At 36.5% G+C, this 16,600-nt stretch overlaps 2 protein-coding genes across 3 annotated transcripts in view; both read left to right on the forward strand.

Annotated features, from left to right (window-relative positions):
• LOC107606389 (protein MRG2) overlaps nucleotides 1-3,853 on the forward strand; it is a gene marked incomplete in the record, with an annotated part of 4,092 nt that extends 239 nt beyond the window's left edge. The window contains 10 exon segments of the mRNA XM_016308457.2: nucleotides 1-164; nucleotides 251-304; nucleotides 394-407; nucleotides 505-653; nucleotides 1,586-1,626; nucleotides 1,912-2,016; nucleotides 2,201-2,280; nucleotides 2,784-2,953; nucleotides 3,268-3,352; nucleotides 3,431-3,853. Of these exon segments, the coding sequence (XP_016163943.1) occupies nucleotides 57-164; nucleotides 251-304; nucleotides 394-407; nucleotides 505-653; nucleotides 1,586-1,626; nucleotides 1,912-2,016; nucleotides 2,201-2,280; nucleotides 2,784-2,953; nucleotides 3,268-3,352; nucleotides 3,431-3,521 (897 nt within the window).
• On the forward strand, nucleotides 3,961-7,635 carry LOC107606390 (putative receptor protein kinase ZmPK1). 2 transcript variants are annotated; one of them, XM_021106646.1, is made up of 2 exons: nucleotides 3,961-4,060; nucleotides 5,115-7,635. In XM_021106646.1, exon 2 carries the CDS (start codon nucleotides 5,234-5,236, stop codon nucleotides 7,445-7,447), a length of 2,214 nt encoding a protein of 737 aa, XP_020962305.1. In that variant the 5' UTR covers nucleotides 3,961-4,060; nucleotides 5,115-5,233; the 3' UTR covers nucleotides 7,448-7,635. The 2 variants fall into 2 exon arrangements, with proteins under 2 accessions (XP_020962305.1, XP_016163944.1); XM_016308458.2 differs by lacking the exon at nucleotides 3,961-4,060 and having other exon boundaries at nucleotides 4,189-7,635.

Below are 16,600 nucleotides of genomic sequence, written 5' to 3' on the forward strand. Positions count from 1 at the left end.
GGGGAGTTCCAAGTTCCAACACATGTAACGGAAATAGGGAAGCTGAAGACTCCGCCATGGATTCTGCGACGCCAACACACACTCACAGCTCCAAATCCCAGCCTCCGTTCGCCGTCGCCGAGAAGGTCCTCGCTAAACACAAAGGTCGATTTTACGAAGCCAAGGTGAACCAACTCACTCACACTCTTACCCTTACTTTGTTCTCTTCCACACTTTCAAATAAACTCAGATGTTTGTCTTCTTTCAAAAGGTTAGGCAGGTCGAATTCAAAGAGGGCCAGTGGCGCTGTTTTGTTCATTATTTGGTAAGCATAATTTTCTTCTTAGCTCCTTTTCTTTTTTCAATTTTGTTTTTTTCTTGGATGTCTTGGTAATTTTGTTTTTTCAATTTCAGGGTTGGAAGAAAAGGTGGGGATTTTCTCTCGTCTTACTCGAGATATCAGCACCAACTGCGAGCTCGGTTTTCTCAACGTTTCTGTGTGTTTGTTTTTATTATTAAATGCAGCTGGGATGAATGGCTTGCAACTGATTGTTTGATGAAAGACACAGAGGAGAATATGCAGATAAAGCTCGCCATTGATGAGAAATTTGGTCATGACAAAAGTACAAAGATTCACCGTGCATCCTTCAACAAACCAAAGACTCCTAACAATGGTTAGATATTTCTTTTCCTTGCTCTACTTACCACTGAAATTCTCTGCTATACTATTTTTCTCCTTTCTTCAATGCTTTTGCAGCATGACTTAATTTAAGTGTTGATGACTTTAGAGTTTAGAGTAGTATACTAGTGTGAGATGCATATGACTCAATGTACATTGCGTTATAATTCTTAATTTCTTATAGCAGTATACCTATATGCAAGTAATATGCTTGTTGAAGTAATATGCTTGTTGAGATTGTAAGGATCGATTTCTCGCAACGTTACTTCACAAACTGGAAACCTCACATAGATGAATTGATATTACTTTATATGTAACAAAATGTGGTGTGAATTTCAATATGAGACTCAGTTATGTAGAGTATGTTCAGGGTTTATATGCTGCATACATTGACTGCTAACTCTATACATCACTAACTACTCATAGCTAAATTACACTTTACATAGCTCGTACTAAATCTGGGCTACCGGCAGCTATTAAGCTCCTGATAATTTAGCAATTACCCCTTTGGATTCTTAAGTTTGGGCCTCGTGTGTTAATAACTTTGGGATATCCATTTTCTGTCATAATAGAACCAACTGGTACGTATTTCCTTTCTTTTTCTCACCTAAGAGTAACATGTGGCTGTTTATATATGCATTATTTGAAATTTTAACCTTTTTCGGCATTCACTTTCCACAATTCGGGGCTCTCACTCACAACATTAGGAACATGCACAATCCCTTGCATGTGATCTAAAAGTTGCTGTCATTTTCTCATTAAGATATGCTGAATGGATTTCTTGTTTTTATTTAAGTTACCTTAGCTTATATCATGGATACAAGGACGTTATGAGTTTTTACCGCATGTGTATATGTTTCAAATGGACTTTTACTTAGTCTTTGCCCTACGTTTTCTCTGACCTGTTTGGGAAAAATTGCAATGCAGAAAGCAGAGGCAGGAAACGAAAGAGTGAAACTCCAATTAAGGTGCACCATCATTTTGAATTTTAATGTGTATGGCACTGATTGTACACTTTGGTGTCTGATTTGCACTCTCATTTTAAGTAATATAGGGCACTAATTGAGCACCAGCAAATCTTTGAATTTCATGTAAAATGTGCATTAGCATAAATTGTCATTCAAATTAGTTGGAATGGAAATATGTAACTTTTATCTCATATTTCCCGAGGGGTGAGATGAGGAGATGGTGCTTCTAAAGTCTTTTGGCTATATGGTATAATTTAATTGATTCGAGGTTTTGCTCACTGATAGGAAAAACCAGAGGTCCCTCCTGACAAGCTTGTCAGCATTCAGATTCCACCAACTCTAAGGAAGCAATTAGTTGATGATTGTGAATTTATCACCCATCTGGGCAAGGTAGTGCTATTATTTTATATTATATTAGTTTTATTTACAGAGTTGAACCCTTGTCTTAATTCCTTTACAAGCAAGTTGATATAATTGTTACTCAACACAATTTTTCTTCAAACAGTAGAAACCTTTTTGTCATTTTGAAATTATTGGACCGGTATTTTTATTCTTATTGTTTTTTTTGCTGCAGCTTGTTAAACTTCCTCGCACCCCTAATGTGAATGACATAATGAAGAATTATTTTGATTACAGATTGAAGAAATGTGGCTCGTAAGTTCATGCTGAAGCACCCACCCTTAAGCATTATCTTTAAACATTTTCTGTTGGAAATCAGAGTGTGTGGTGAATTATTTTTATTATTATTTCAGAATAATTTTGGTGGGAAATGGGTAGGTTGAGCAGTTTAGATGGTAGCTTTTGGTTTTTAACATGGTATTCAACACTACTACTACTACTACAAATAAAAGCCCTTGTTCTAGACACATTATAAATCATTACGCTTAGAAGTAGTCATCAAAAAGTGAGAATGGTAATTTTTTTTTAATTATGATATAGTTTTTTGTTGTTTAACACTCAAAAATCATGACTAAGTAGCAAGTTCCATCAAGATTTGTTTATTTGCCCTAAAATCTGCCTGCTTATTTTCTTCTGTCTTTTTGGCAAATTGAATTATTTTCTTGATTTATTCTGCACTTGACTTCTGGGGTGTTGTCTTTGTATTTTACTTACAGTGCTCTTATTGTTACTGTTTATTACTCTTATGTTTGACGTAGGATATCAGATTCAGTTGAAGAAATTTTGAAAGGATTGTGTTGTTACTTTGATAAAGCACTGCCGGTGAAGCTTTTGTACAAGAATGAGCGTCAACAGTACCAAGAAGCATGTCCTGATAATACCACTCCTTCCACTGTATATGGTGCTGAGCATTTGTTACGTCTATTTGGTATGCTCATCATCTGTGCTAGAGAAGCTTATCAATTATTTTGAATTATACATTTGTTGTCTTTGCAATGTGAGTTAAACAGAAAGGTATTATATTATGACCAATTATTTGGCCATCTGGCATGACTCCTGGAATCTTGACTCACTTCTACACCAGTTTGTAATGGAAACTTTCAAACATAGCCTTGCATTGCATAAGGGTTTATCATATTATCTCAGTTCTTATAAGTTTGCATTTTCCAAAACTTTATTATTAGAAGTACTAACTAATGATATGGGTTTCTAATGGCTGGTACGAATTTTCTAAATTTGAAGTTAAGTTGCCTGAGCTGTTGTCCCATGCTAGCATTGAAGAGGAGTCGATGACAGAACTCCAAGCCCAATTAGTTGACATTCTAAGGTATCATTGGTTTCTTCCTTGTTTGAAGTGAAATACTATATTTTCCTGGGGTTAACTAAGTATCCCTTTATGCTTCAGGTTCTTGCAAAGAAATCAGAGTACATATTTCCTTTCTACTTATCATGTCCCTGATGATATTGAGAACAGCACCAACAAACAAGGTGACTAGGGTTAGGGAGGGGAGGGGACTACGTAGGATTTATTGTGCAGAATACAGCAGAAATGCTGCCCTAATACGTGGCTGATCAAAATTATAGTGTTGTTATATTATATTCACTGCTGCTCTGTCTTGTAAAACCCAAAGTTTCAGGGTAAAAGAAAGAGTAACATATACTGAAGGAATATGCATATGCTGCTGAGTGCTGACCCTCATTTGTAGATTCAGTGATTCTGAAATTTGTATTAGTTTAGGTACAATTATCTTTAGTATTCTCTTGTATTCCATTCTTTTACGGTCAATTTTTCACAACGCTTTAGATTTTAAATCCACATATTGTACTATGAAATATCTTCCATTTGAATTGATTTGGGTTATTAAAAATTAGTCCCAGCCAAATGGGAACTGCGAAGGGACAAGGGAGAGTGGAAAACTGATTTTTTTTTTTTGGGTCATGGAGAGTGGAAAACTGGTACAATGTTGTGTGGGCCATTGGCTGCGCCTGAGAACTCAAGACTTCAACAATTAAGACCAACGTCACCACTCACCAGGTTGGCTTATACTATTTTTTCTTATTAGTGGATTGTATCTGCAAATGTTGCTATAGCCTATAGCCTGTAACATCAGAGCAAGTTTTTCTTCCAACTTAAATCTTTTTATGCACCATAGAGAATTGGACCTATCTTTGTCAATTCATTTTTGGATGCTTTTTATTAGTGAACTGGAACAGTACATAAAACAATAAAGTAACTTATCAACTAGAAATTTACTATTTAGTATATATTTACGGAAGCAGGAAGATATAAGAATGAGAATGTTTAGGATTGACTACAACATTTATTTATTATTTGCAAGATGTTTTATCAACTTTAGATCATTTTGGCGTCTATATCCTATAGCTGTATATGAGTAAAATAATGATGGAACTAGTGACATATCTTTTGTGCGTATGTTTGAATTCCATATGTTATTTTCCCCAGTACACATCCCAATCTAATAGTATATAAATATAGAAAGTGATAGTCCTTTACTAAAATAATACGAATGCACCTAAGACACCATTATTGTAACATGATCAAATGTTCAATTAATTTTATTTTATTTTTATAAGTAGCGTGTTCTATTAATTGTATATTAATAAAAATATCTAAACCCTCCACACCTGATTAATGTATTTTTGGTGATTGTAGAATTACAACCGTACCCTTCTTCGAACAAATTCATTTTCCATGGTATTTCAAATTTTCAACAAGAAAAACTGAAAAAGTCTTATGGGAATGTCACAGTCTTGCTGATGCGGAATAATACCGCTGAATTATTTATCTTTAAATATTCAATATAGCTAAGATGTCAACGTACAATAATTCTCGTAATTAAATTAAATAATGCAACTTGATGATCACTTATGACACCTGCATAAACTTGTTCTGTATATATATCGATCTTGGTGCTTCAATGTTGATCAGCCCAATTAAAGACACTAACCAGCGTCCATGGCTATCATCAATATATCAACATTAATATTTTTTCTCCTATTGTCGATAAAGCTTTCATGTTCAACAAGAAACCATAGCATTCTAATCCAAGGTTCATCAATGTCAGTAGATGAACCAAACGACGTTATAGTGTCACCCAAGGGCACGTTTTCTGCTGGCTTCTACGCGATTGGCGAAAACGCTTATTGCTTTGGCGTTTGGTTTTCCCGAAACCCTACTCTTGTATGGATGGCAAATCGTGACGACCCAGTCAACGGAAAGAAATCAAAGCTCTCCCTACTCGCCAATGGTAACCTTGTTCTAGTGGATGCCGATAATTCCCATGTTTGGTCAACAGACACAGTTTCATCGCCGTCTTCTACCGTGCATTTGGTTCTGTATGACACCGGCAACCTTGTTCTAACGGAGGAGGACGGTGACGGCAACAACAACAACATGAACAGCACCGTGTTGTGGCAAAGCTTTGATTTCCCTACGGATACTCTTCTTCCTGAGCAAGTGTTCGCCCGATTCACCAAAGTAATCTCTTCGAAAAGTCAGACAAACAAGTCCACTGGTTTGTACACGTTGTTTTTCGACAACGATAACGTTCTTCGTCTTGTTTACAATGGCCCCGAAGTTTCAGGGATCTACTGGCCAGATCCTTGGAATCTGAACTGGGCCAACTTCAGGAGTAGTTACAACAGCAGCAGAGTTGCTGTCTTGGACACTCTTGGCACCTTCATTTCCTCAGATAATTTCACTTTCACCACTTCCGATCACGGTTCCGTCATCCAGCGAAGGTTGACCCTTGATCCTAATGGAAACCTTCGTGTTTATAGCCGTAGCAGTGATCAAGATGACTGGTATGTTTCGTGGCAAGCATATGCAAGACCATGCAGGATCCATGGCGTTTGTGGGCCCAATAGTTTGTGCACTTACCATACTGATTCTGCCATTAAATGCTCTTGCCTTCCCGGTCATAAGATGAAGTATTCAAATGATTGGTCTTACGGCTGCGAACCCAGATTTTCTGTATCTTGCAAGAACAATGAAAGTGGGTCGTCGTCACAGTTCTTATCTATAAGCAACGTGGAGTTGTATGGCTATGATTATGGACTCATGACAAATTACACATTAGATCAGTGTAAGGAGTTCTGCCTCCAACTATGCGATTGCAAAGGCGTTCAGTACACTTATAACAAGGCCTCTGGTACCAACAATTGTTATGTCAAGGTTCAGTTGCGGAATGCATATCGAATCCCATATTTTAATGCTGAATTTCTTTTGAAACTGCCGGTCAATAGTACCTATTCTTTTCAAGATGATCAAGTTTCAATCGTTGATAGACACAACAATCTTGATTGTCCTGTGGGTGCAGAAACAATACAACTTGAGAGGATTTATATCAAAGGGCAGGTGAGCAGATATGTTAAGTTCTTGTTATGGTTCGCTGGAGGAGTTGGGATATTTGAAATGCTGTGCATATTTGTGGTTTGGTACTTTTTGGTAAGGTTTAGGGTGCATTCTGGTGCAGATGAACGAGTGTATGACTTAGGCTTTGCAGGGTTTAGGAGATTCAGTTACTCTGAACTGAAACAAGCCACCAAAGGGTTTAGCCAAGAGATTGGAAAGGGTGCATGGGGGATTGTATACAAAGGTGTACTCTCTGATGGAAGAGTGGTGGCCGTGAAGAGACTCATGGAAGCGAATCAAGGAGAAGAGGAGTTCCTTGCTGAAGTGAGCAGCATTGGAAGGCTCAATCACATGAACTTGATTGAGATGTGGGGATACTGTGCTGAAGGGAAACACAGGCTCCTGGTTTATGAGCACATGGAGCATGGTTCTCTTGCTCAGAATCTTAGGACAAATAGATTGGATTGGTCCAAAAGGTTTGAGATTGCGTTGGGTACAGCCAAAGGTTTGTCTTATCTTCATGATGAGTGTTTGGATTGGATTTTGCATTGTGATGTAAAGCCACAGAACATTCTTCTTGATTCTAATTTTCAACCCAAGGTAGCTGATTTTGGATTGTCCAAGTTGCTTAAAAGAAGTGACACTAATAAGTACTCTAGCTTTTCCAAGATACGAGGAACAAGAGGATACATGGCTCCTGAGTGGGTTTTGAACCTCCCAATAACCTCCAAGGTTGATGTTTATAGCTATGGAATTGTTGTGTTGGAAATGTTCACTGGAAAGAGCGCAACCAAGAACCTTGGGATTAGTAGTGATGGAGTAGAGAATAATCAACATATGTACCTGGTTGCATGGCTGAGAGAGAAACAGAATATGGGATTTCGTTGTGGTTGGGTTAGTGAAATCTTAGACCCCACCATAGAAGGTGATTATGATGAAAATAAGTTGGAAGCTTTGGCTAGAGTTGCTTTGCAATGTGTAGAGGATGAGAGGGACAAAAGACCCACCATGAGCCAAGTGGTAGAGATGCTTCAGAAATATTTATAATAATTGGTGACATTCATTGTTATCAGTGTATCTACGTGCCTGTTTTGTTTATGTAGCTGAATAATTCTCCTAGAAAATATCTCTGTTCTTTGTAATATGAATAATGAATGTAGTTGCTTGCATACCCCACATATAATATCTTGTGTATGATTGTATTTTTTTTAATGTAATTTAAAAGTTGTTTTGAATGATTTCTTCATCATAATTTTTATGTTTGAGTGTATTTCATCCATTCAAGAAGCCTTATTTTTATTAAAATTCCACGGTTGCCATGTGATTGTAGGTAAGAATTTAATGCCATGAGCATTTTTCTATTAAGTTTCTTGAATTAAGTTGTTCCATGTTGACTTTGGAAAAAAGATAGTTCCCATGGAGATCCATGCAGGAAGCTAGCAAACTATCAATTCTCAACATTGATAGATTGCGTTGAGTTTTCAATTTTTCTCTTATACACTACAGTTAATAAATCTCAACTCATTTTCCAGTCGATTACTTCATGATTTTGTTACTCAGTGAATAGATAATGAGATGATATCTTTCTTATTAATTTTAGTCATTTACTGTTAATTTATTTCCATGATTGATGTTGTATAGACACTTAATTTGATAAAGGAAATAATGACATGAGTCTGGTTTGATGACTCATCATTTGGTCTCTTAACTAAAATATTAAGAATTTAAATTTTACTTTAGATATGAAAAATATTTCACAGTCCATCGTTTGTCTTTTAAGTAAATGACTTATATATATTCTTATTTCAAATCCTAGTCTATAAAATGGAAAACATCTTCCTTTTACGAGATTCTAACCAAATAAAGTCTAATTTAACAGATTTTTGGCAACATAACCTTCAGTTTTTATTTTTTATTTTGTATAAACTTTTAGCTCATTGATAGTGCTATCATTTTACAAGTGTTCACAAGTGTTTAGCATGATCCATGGAGCTAAGAGCTATCATCGATAAACCAACAAATGGCGAATACGGTCACCATCCAGAATATATTTCTACATTGCCAGCCCAATAGAAGCAATAGATGGACTTGTTAGAGTGAAGAGGCCTAGAAATGTGTTTGGTACAATGAATCGGCCTAATACCCCAAAAGGCCTGAACCCTACAGAAATTCACTACTTCCGTCCAACAAAAAGAAAACATAGGAGCATGTTCAGCCTTTAAAGGAGAACTTTGGGCATTTATGACGGGTTCAATATCACTTGGGATCTGCGTATGAGACAGGTTGAAATTGAAACGGACTCTAAAGCCGTTGTGGATACTCTTAATGCCCCTTCATGAAAGAAATATTCTACAAAAGAAAGCCACCTAACCAAGTCCAAAACAAGAAAACGAAAGCTACCCTAACAAAGAAAATGAAACCTATCCCAGAAAAAGAAAGAAAGAAAATGGAACCTATCCAAAAACAAAAAACTATATGTTGTTCGGATATATAAAAAAAAAAAGAGATGAAGGTGTTAAAAAAAATAAAAAAAATGAAGACGTGTTTGATCAAAGGTTGGTCGAGTGGTTAACTCACTCGTCCGCTTAAGCAAGTGTCGGAGTTTGAATTCCGCCTTGTGCAAGCAGCAATCCATTGGGCAGTCGAAGGTTCAAAGCCTAAAATAAAAAATATAAATTTATATAAAAATAACAAGGACAGATGAGTCAACACTTTTTAATTTTTATATTGGAGCGAGAGACGTAATTAGCAGTGTTATTCGGAGTCAGAGGTGTTTGACAAAAGTGTAGGATAGTGCTGTATAGCTCGCCAAAATTTGACCATCCAATTTGAGAGGAAGACAATATCGGACTGTTCAGACTGTGCTTGGAAGTCGAACCGTTCGATTTGATGGCAACGGGGACATGTCATGCATGCATCCATTGTTCCTTTCTCTTATACATATCTATCCACAACCAAATTGAATGAACTCATTGACATCCCTTCAATGAAATATCACTTTTAGAAGGCCATTTGAGTGGTAAAAAAAATTTGCTTTTGAAGAGAGTCAGCCACCAATACACACAAACAATTGTACCCTCCATTTTTTGAAAAAAAAAATTCATTACAACTGATGCGTTCCTATAAACTCAACAACAACCTATAACTCAGTGACTAAGTCAAAATCTAAAATGACTACCAAATCTCCACTCACCAACTACTCTTATAAGTCGACACTCAATAACGGACAGAGAGGAGGAGAAAATTCTTAATTATTCAACTATGTATCAAGCTACTAGAGGCGAACAAGAAAGAGACTGGCTTTGGATTTAATAAGAGAAGTGCTAATAATTATTTTTCATTTATTGATTTGAGCATCAGAGTCCTTTTTGCAGGTATCACGTTCGCCCGATATTCAACAAAGCTCGGAGCACGTTAAGGATAGAAGGACAAGCTATTCCCTCAAAGTCGAGATATAACTTGGGAGCTCCAGGCAGCACGAAACATTTGACACCCATCGTAGAGCCAAACTTTAGTAACCTCACTATTATCTATTTTATTGGTTCTTAACCCTATATTGCAGGAATTGAACTGTGGCGGAAGAACCAACACATCCTCCAACCCAAGACGATTTGCTGGCACTAAATGCAAAACTACATGCTGAGGTTTAGAGAATGGATGAATTACAAAATCAAAAGCAAAATGCCCAAAATGATGGAGAAGATCTGAAGAATGTTGAGAACAGAAATAGCCATGATGATCATAACATGGAGGATCATAAGGAAGTAAAAATTATCCAAACGAAGTCTAAAAAGCGAACAAATCCATTCTCAAAAAAGATCATGGACTTTTAGATGTCTAAAAATGTTACCCTATCTACAACTTTGAAGCCTTATGAGGGTTTCGACGACCCTAGTGTTCACATCACAAAATTTCACTTGATGATGTTTTTAAACGGTGCATTTGACCTTATAATTTGTCGTTCTTTTTCTACTTTTTTAGATGGTACTGCCTTGGTTTAGTTTTCTATGCTTGTAGGTTCTGTATCAAGTTTTGACGAGCTCGTTGATATGTTCATCAACAATTTTGCAGCGTCCAAGATATACGTCCATGATTCTGACTACCTCAGCAGTATCAAATAGGAACAACATGAAAGCCTCAGACTAGATGATGAGGTTGCTAAGGTTGCAATGGAGATCCTTAAGCTCAACCCAGATGTGCATCTGCACGCTCTAAAAAGCGGTCTTCGGCCAAGGAAGTTACAAGAAACAATTGTTGTGGCCAAACCTGAGACTTTGGATGAGTTATGCGAAAAGGCAGTTGGACAGATTGAGATAGAGGAATTGCAATAAGCTCAAAAGGTCAAGAGATAAGTTCAACCTAGAGACGAGGATAAGCATGGCAAGCACCAAGGTGGTTGGGATGATAAAAAGCTGTTCAAATTAACATCTCGGTTTGACTTTTACACGCAATTTAATTAAAAGAGGAAAGACATTATCAAAGAGATCCTCCATGCAAAGATTATCAAACCACCAAGAAAGGTAGGAACATACCAAGCTAGACCAGAAGTATGTAGACAAGACTAAACATTGTGCTTTCCACCAGAAATTCGGGAATACCATCGATGACTGTGTGATAGCTAAAGACTTGCTTGCGTGATTAGCTCAGCAAGGGATGTTGGACAAATATGTGGGGATGTTAGACAAATATGTAGTCGAATGGGTCAACAAATTGGCACCATACCCCAACTCTCATGAAGGGCATCAGGAAAATAATACAGGAGCCAAAGACAATGGGCCTTAACCAACTCAACCTAGAGGTATAATTAATTGTATTTCAAGTGGATTCGCAGGAGGCGAACCTAAGCTTGGCCCATTGAATAGAAAAAGCACAACATGGGACCTGAGAAGAAGGAGACATCTCTTGCAGAAACACAAAAACTGCTTGCTATCGGGTTTATTCGAGAAATTCGATTAACAACATAGTTATCTAACGTTGTTATGGTAAAAAAGAGCTTGAAAAAGTGGCGAATGTGTGTTGATTTTACAAACCTCAACAAGTCCTACCCACACATACCCCCTCCATGCATAGACAGGCAGGTGGGTAATTCAGAAGGCTTTGCAACATTAAGTTTCATGGATGCCTATTCAGACTATAACCAGATTTTGATGGATCCCCTCGACCAAAACAAAACCGCATTCATTATCAACCATGGGAATTTCTGCTACAAGGTCATGCCATTTAGACTCAAGAACGCATGTGCCACTTATCAAAGGCTTATGGATAATGTCTTCCAAAAATATATCGACAAAAATATGGAAGTGTAAGTTGATGATATGGTCACAAATACCTCAAATGGTGGCCCTTATTACTCGGATCTCCATGAAACCATTACTCAACTCAGAAAATATAATATGCGGCTGAATCGTGAGAAGTGCACTTTTGGTGTGTAAGGTGGTAAATTTCTCAAGTTTATGTTAACCGTTCGAGGAATCGAAGCAAATCGTTGTAAGTGTCGAGCTATCTTTGAAATGAAGATCTCATCATCAATTAAGGAAGTACAACAGCTCATTGGACGACTCACAACACTATTCAGATTTCTCCCACAGCTAGCTAACAAGTCATACAATTTTTTTCAAACCTTGAGAAAACACTAAACTTTTGAATGGACCTTAGGTTGCGAGGAAACCTTCAACAACTCAAACAACTACTCCAGTCTTACAAAAGCCAATAGCAGGTAGTAGCATACATATTTATTTTTCTGTTTTTATTAATTTTATTAGCTCTATTCTTGTCACAGAAACAGATCCAAAGCAACACCCAATTTACTTCGTCAGTAAAATCTTATAAAATGCTAAACTCAAATACTCGAAGTTGAAAAAATTGGTGCTAGCTCTGCTAATCACAGCTCGGCGACTATGCTACTACTTTCAAAGCCATGCTACCATGGTTAGAACTGACTACCCCTTGAGACAAGCACTAACGAGACTCAAGCTGGCATGACGACTTATAAAGTGGTCTATCGAATTGTCTGAGTTCGATATCAGTATCAATCTAGAAGAGCACTGAAGCCAAAAATACTAGTCGACTTCATTGCAAAGGTTGGGGTGGTAAGCGGGGAAGCCCGCCTCGCCCCGCCAAAAGCCCGCCCCGCCCCGCCTAACTGTGGGTTGGCGGGCTAAGCCCGCCAAAGCTCCTTTTTTTTTTTTACTATTAACTACTAAATAATATATATAATTTCACAACCATATTAATAAATTTATAATTTCTAAAGGCATAATACTAAATAATATATATAATATAACAACATATTGAAAAATTTATAATTTCTAAAAGCATAAAAAAATTATATTTTTTATATTCACAAACATTAAAGTCTTTGTAATTATAAATATCTAATAAACATAATTATAAACCAAGTTTTCACCTAAAACAGAAGTATAAATATTCTCTCCAAAGCAAAGTAAACATAATCCAAAACATAATTATAAATATTGTCTCAAAAGTAACATAAACATAATCCAAAACACTCAATTTTTATCTTCAAACTCTTGTAAGTTAGGTTGGGGGAAGTTAGGTTTTGGTTAAAAAATTACAAAAATACCCCCTTACTAAAAAAAACTAAGCCCGGCGGGGAATCCTGCGGTTTATGCGGTTCGGGTTAAGCAGGCTTTTGCTATTTGGCGGTCCCAATTTTTCAGCCCGACCCACTTTTTTTGGCGGGTTACGCGGGCCGGCTCAGCAGGTTTAGGCCCGTTTGCCACCTCTATTCACAACATCAATACAACATCGAGACCTTTGAAATGGACACTTCACGTAGATGGAGCCTCCAACACAGATGGATGTGAAGCAGGGATTATTTTGACAAATGACGAAGGATATATCCTCGAGCAATCCCTTAAGTTCTTATTCTCGGTGAGTAATTACCAAGCCGAATATGAGGCCATATTAGCCAGCCTAAGGTTAGCATATGAATTAAATATACATAATCTTTCATTTCACTGTGTTTCCTTGTTAGTAGTGCAGCAAATCACAAGCAACTACTAAGTCAGAGTTCCCCTGCTAGAGCAATACTAAATCCCGGTAAAAGATTTACTTTTAAATTTCAAAAGTTTTGACATAACTCACATACCTAGAGAACCTAACAATAGAACTGGCATTTTATCTAAATTGGCAACAATAAGAAAGAAAAAACATGCTTCCACACTCCTATAACTAACCTTGGTTGAACCAAGTATCAACATTATGTCTATCTGTATTATTTCACAGGATGTGAACTGGAGGAAACCTTACATGAAATATCTTATAACAAGGTCTTTCCCACCAAATATGGATAACATACAGCTTTTTTAAATGCCGAGTTATTTTCTTTATCCTCCTCGACAACGTTATTTATAGAAGGAGATTTTTGAGATTGTTACTAAAATGTCTCGGTGATGGGAGACTGACCTCATAATACGAGAAACTTATGAAGGGGTCTGTGGAATCACATCAGTGGAAGGAGCTTAGCATCCAAAATACTAAGGGTAGACTATTATTGGCCCACCATAAAAAGAGATTGTATCTTTAAAGTTAAATAATGCAACAAATGCAAGAAGAATTCTCCTACCATACATCAGCTAGCCGAACTCCTGCATGCTTCAGAGGTAAGCTGGCCTTTCCAGGGGTGGGGATTCGATATCATCAGCCCATTTTAAATAGCAGTCGGGCAGATAAAATTTTTACTCGTAGCTATTGATAGTTTTTCAAAATGGATAGAGGCACAACTCCATGCTATAATAACCTCAGACAAGGTACAATATTTCATTTGAAAATACCTCATATGGCGTTTTAAAATACCTAGTGAAATAGTCTCTGACAATGGTAGATAGTTTACTAATAAAAATATAATCTCATTTCTAGAACAGTTTTATATTAAATATCATTTTTTCTCTGTTAAACATCCACAAATTAATGGGTCCGCAGAGGCCGCTAACAAAGTCGTCTTGCAGGCACTGCATAAAAAGCTAGATTAGGCCAAAGAACTATAGGCCGATCTTATTCCAGAAGTACTCTCGAGTAATAATACAATTATACAATCTACCACCAATGAAATACCATTTCGATTAGTCTATGGAGCAGAAGCAATGATTCTAATGGAAATATCACATAGATCTCTCAGAACAAATAATCACAATGATGAGGACAATGACATTACAAGGAGAGCAACGTTGGATACAGTTGAAGAGGATCGAAAAGCAACTTTATTACACCAACGCTCAATACAACTCCTCATCCAAAACAAGTACAATCCCCGAGTTAAACCTCGACAATTCCAACAATATGACATAGTTCTCAGAAAAATAGAAGATGCTAGGAGTCCTAAAGGACAAGGGAAGTTGGCAGCCACATGGGAAAGACCCTTCCGAGTACAACAAGTAGTCAGTAAGGGGGCTTACAAATTAGAAACTCTAGACGGGACCAATCTCCCTGGAACATAAAATGCTTCATCTTTATAGGATATACTATTTTTCCTATCACAGCTAAGTAGAACAAAGTTGAGGTTAAATGATGCACTCTTTTTCCTATTCTAATTTTCTTTTCACCTTAGGTTTTTTATTCGAGAGGTTTTAATGAGGCATCCCACCTCATGCCTGCCTTTCACGTAGGAATGACTATTGTAACACATTTCATTTGATGTCTATGTTATCAATTTCATTTTCACAAATTATCTTATCAATCATCAAACATCTTAGCTATGTAGCACATTAAATCAAACAAAAATATCTAACGTCTATTAGCATGCAAAACAAATTACTTATCAAACGAGTCTATATCTCAGATATCCAACAAAATTTCAAATTAACTATCTAACCGACCTTGATGGTCGACACAAAACAAAACAAACTATTCGACTAACAATTCAAATTTGTATAATTTCATCATTTTGGGGTTGCACAGCATTATCATCTACCCCTTCCTCCAAAACCTCATCGTCCACCAATTCATCGTTCATGACCATCTTCGTCACATCCATTGCACTCACATCAACCTTTGCCAACAAGGTCTTAATCTGTAGAACTACGCGATCAAAGCCTTGCAAAAAACACTTAGTATAGCTCAGTTTTCTTGGTAGATAATGACATTTCAAGCTCTTTCACTTGTACCACCAACTTTTTCACTGCCACAATCAACTTAACTGATCACATTACCCATTATCCAAAACAGTTTTCAAACACCAGCATGATTTCAAAGAATATAAATCCCACCGTTCGTATATATCAAAGCGTTTAACTACTACAAATCAACGGATCAAATGGCCTTGACAAAATAACCAGAACATCATGTCATATTAATGACAACAGTAATTCACAAAAGACATATTTCAAATTTGCCCCCTCACAGCTATTTACTTCAACTCTCTCAAAAAGTCAACTGGATCTTGGGGGATATAACACCTCACCGAGTTATACATTGTGTATAAAGTTCAACTGGCTTATTTGAACGAAACAGACTACTAAATTTCTACTATAACTCGGCAACAACTTATAACTCAGTGACTAAGTTAAAACCTAAAACGACTACCAAATCTCCACTTACTAACTACTCTTATAAATCAGTACTCAATAAGAGACAGAGAGGAAGAGAAAAACCCTAATTATTTAACTATATATCAAGCCATTAGAGGCAAACAAGAAAGAGTTTGGCTTTGGATTTAATCAGAGAAGTGATAATTAATTATTTTTTATTTATTGACTTGAGTGTCGAAATTTTTTTTACAGATATTATACTCACCTGATATTCAACAAAATTCGGAACATATTCAGGATAGAAGGACTCAAATTAAAGCTGAGATATAACTCAAGGACTCCAAACAATACGAAACAACAATTAAATTATATCTTCTGATTTACAGAATCAAAATTTTTCAAAAACATCCCCTCAAATCAAATTATCCGATTTATTAACACTCAATGTTTCACTTAAATATCTAGATATCGAATTGTCCAATTTTTTGACATATAATTAAAATAAAAATTCAAACCCCATAGTCACGGATAACATCCCATTTGCAATATTAAGGGATAACACAATTCTTAATTCCATAACTTAAAAGATGAGCCGTGAGTCAAAGCAATGTATATAAACCACAGCCACAAAATTGTCCATAATAATAATAATAATAATAGCTAAGACTAATAGACCATTGTCGTATTGGACGGGCAATAATATACATGCATA

This window comes from Arachis ipaensis, chromosome B07 (assembly GCF_000816755.2).
Source record: "Arachis ipaensis cultivar K30076 chromosome B07, Araip1.1, whole genome shotgun sequence".
NCBI lineage: Eukaryota > Viridiplantae > Streptophyta > Magnoliopsida > Fabales > Fabaceae > Arachis > Arachis ipaensis.

Coding starts and splice junctions, on each gene's coding strand:
- LOC107606390 (XM_016308458.2), top strand. CDS start 5,003: ATGGCTATCATCAATATATCAACATTAATATTTTTTCTCCTATTGTCG.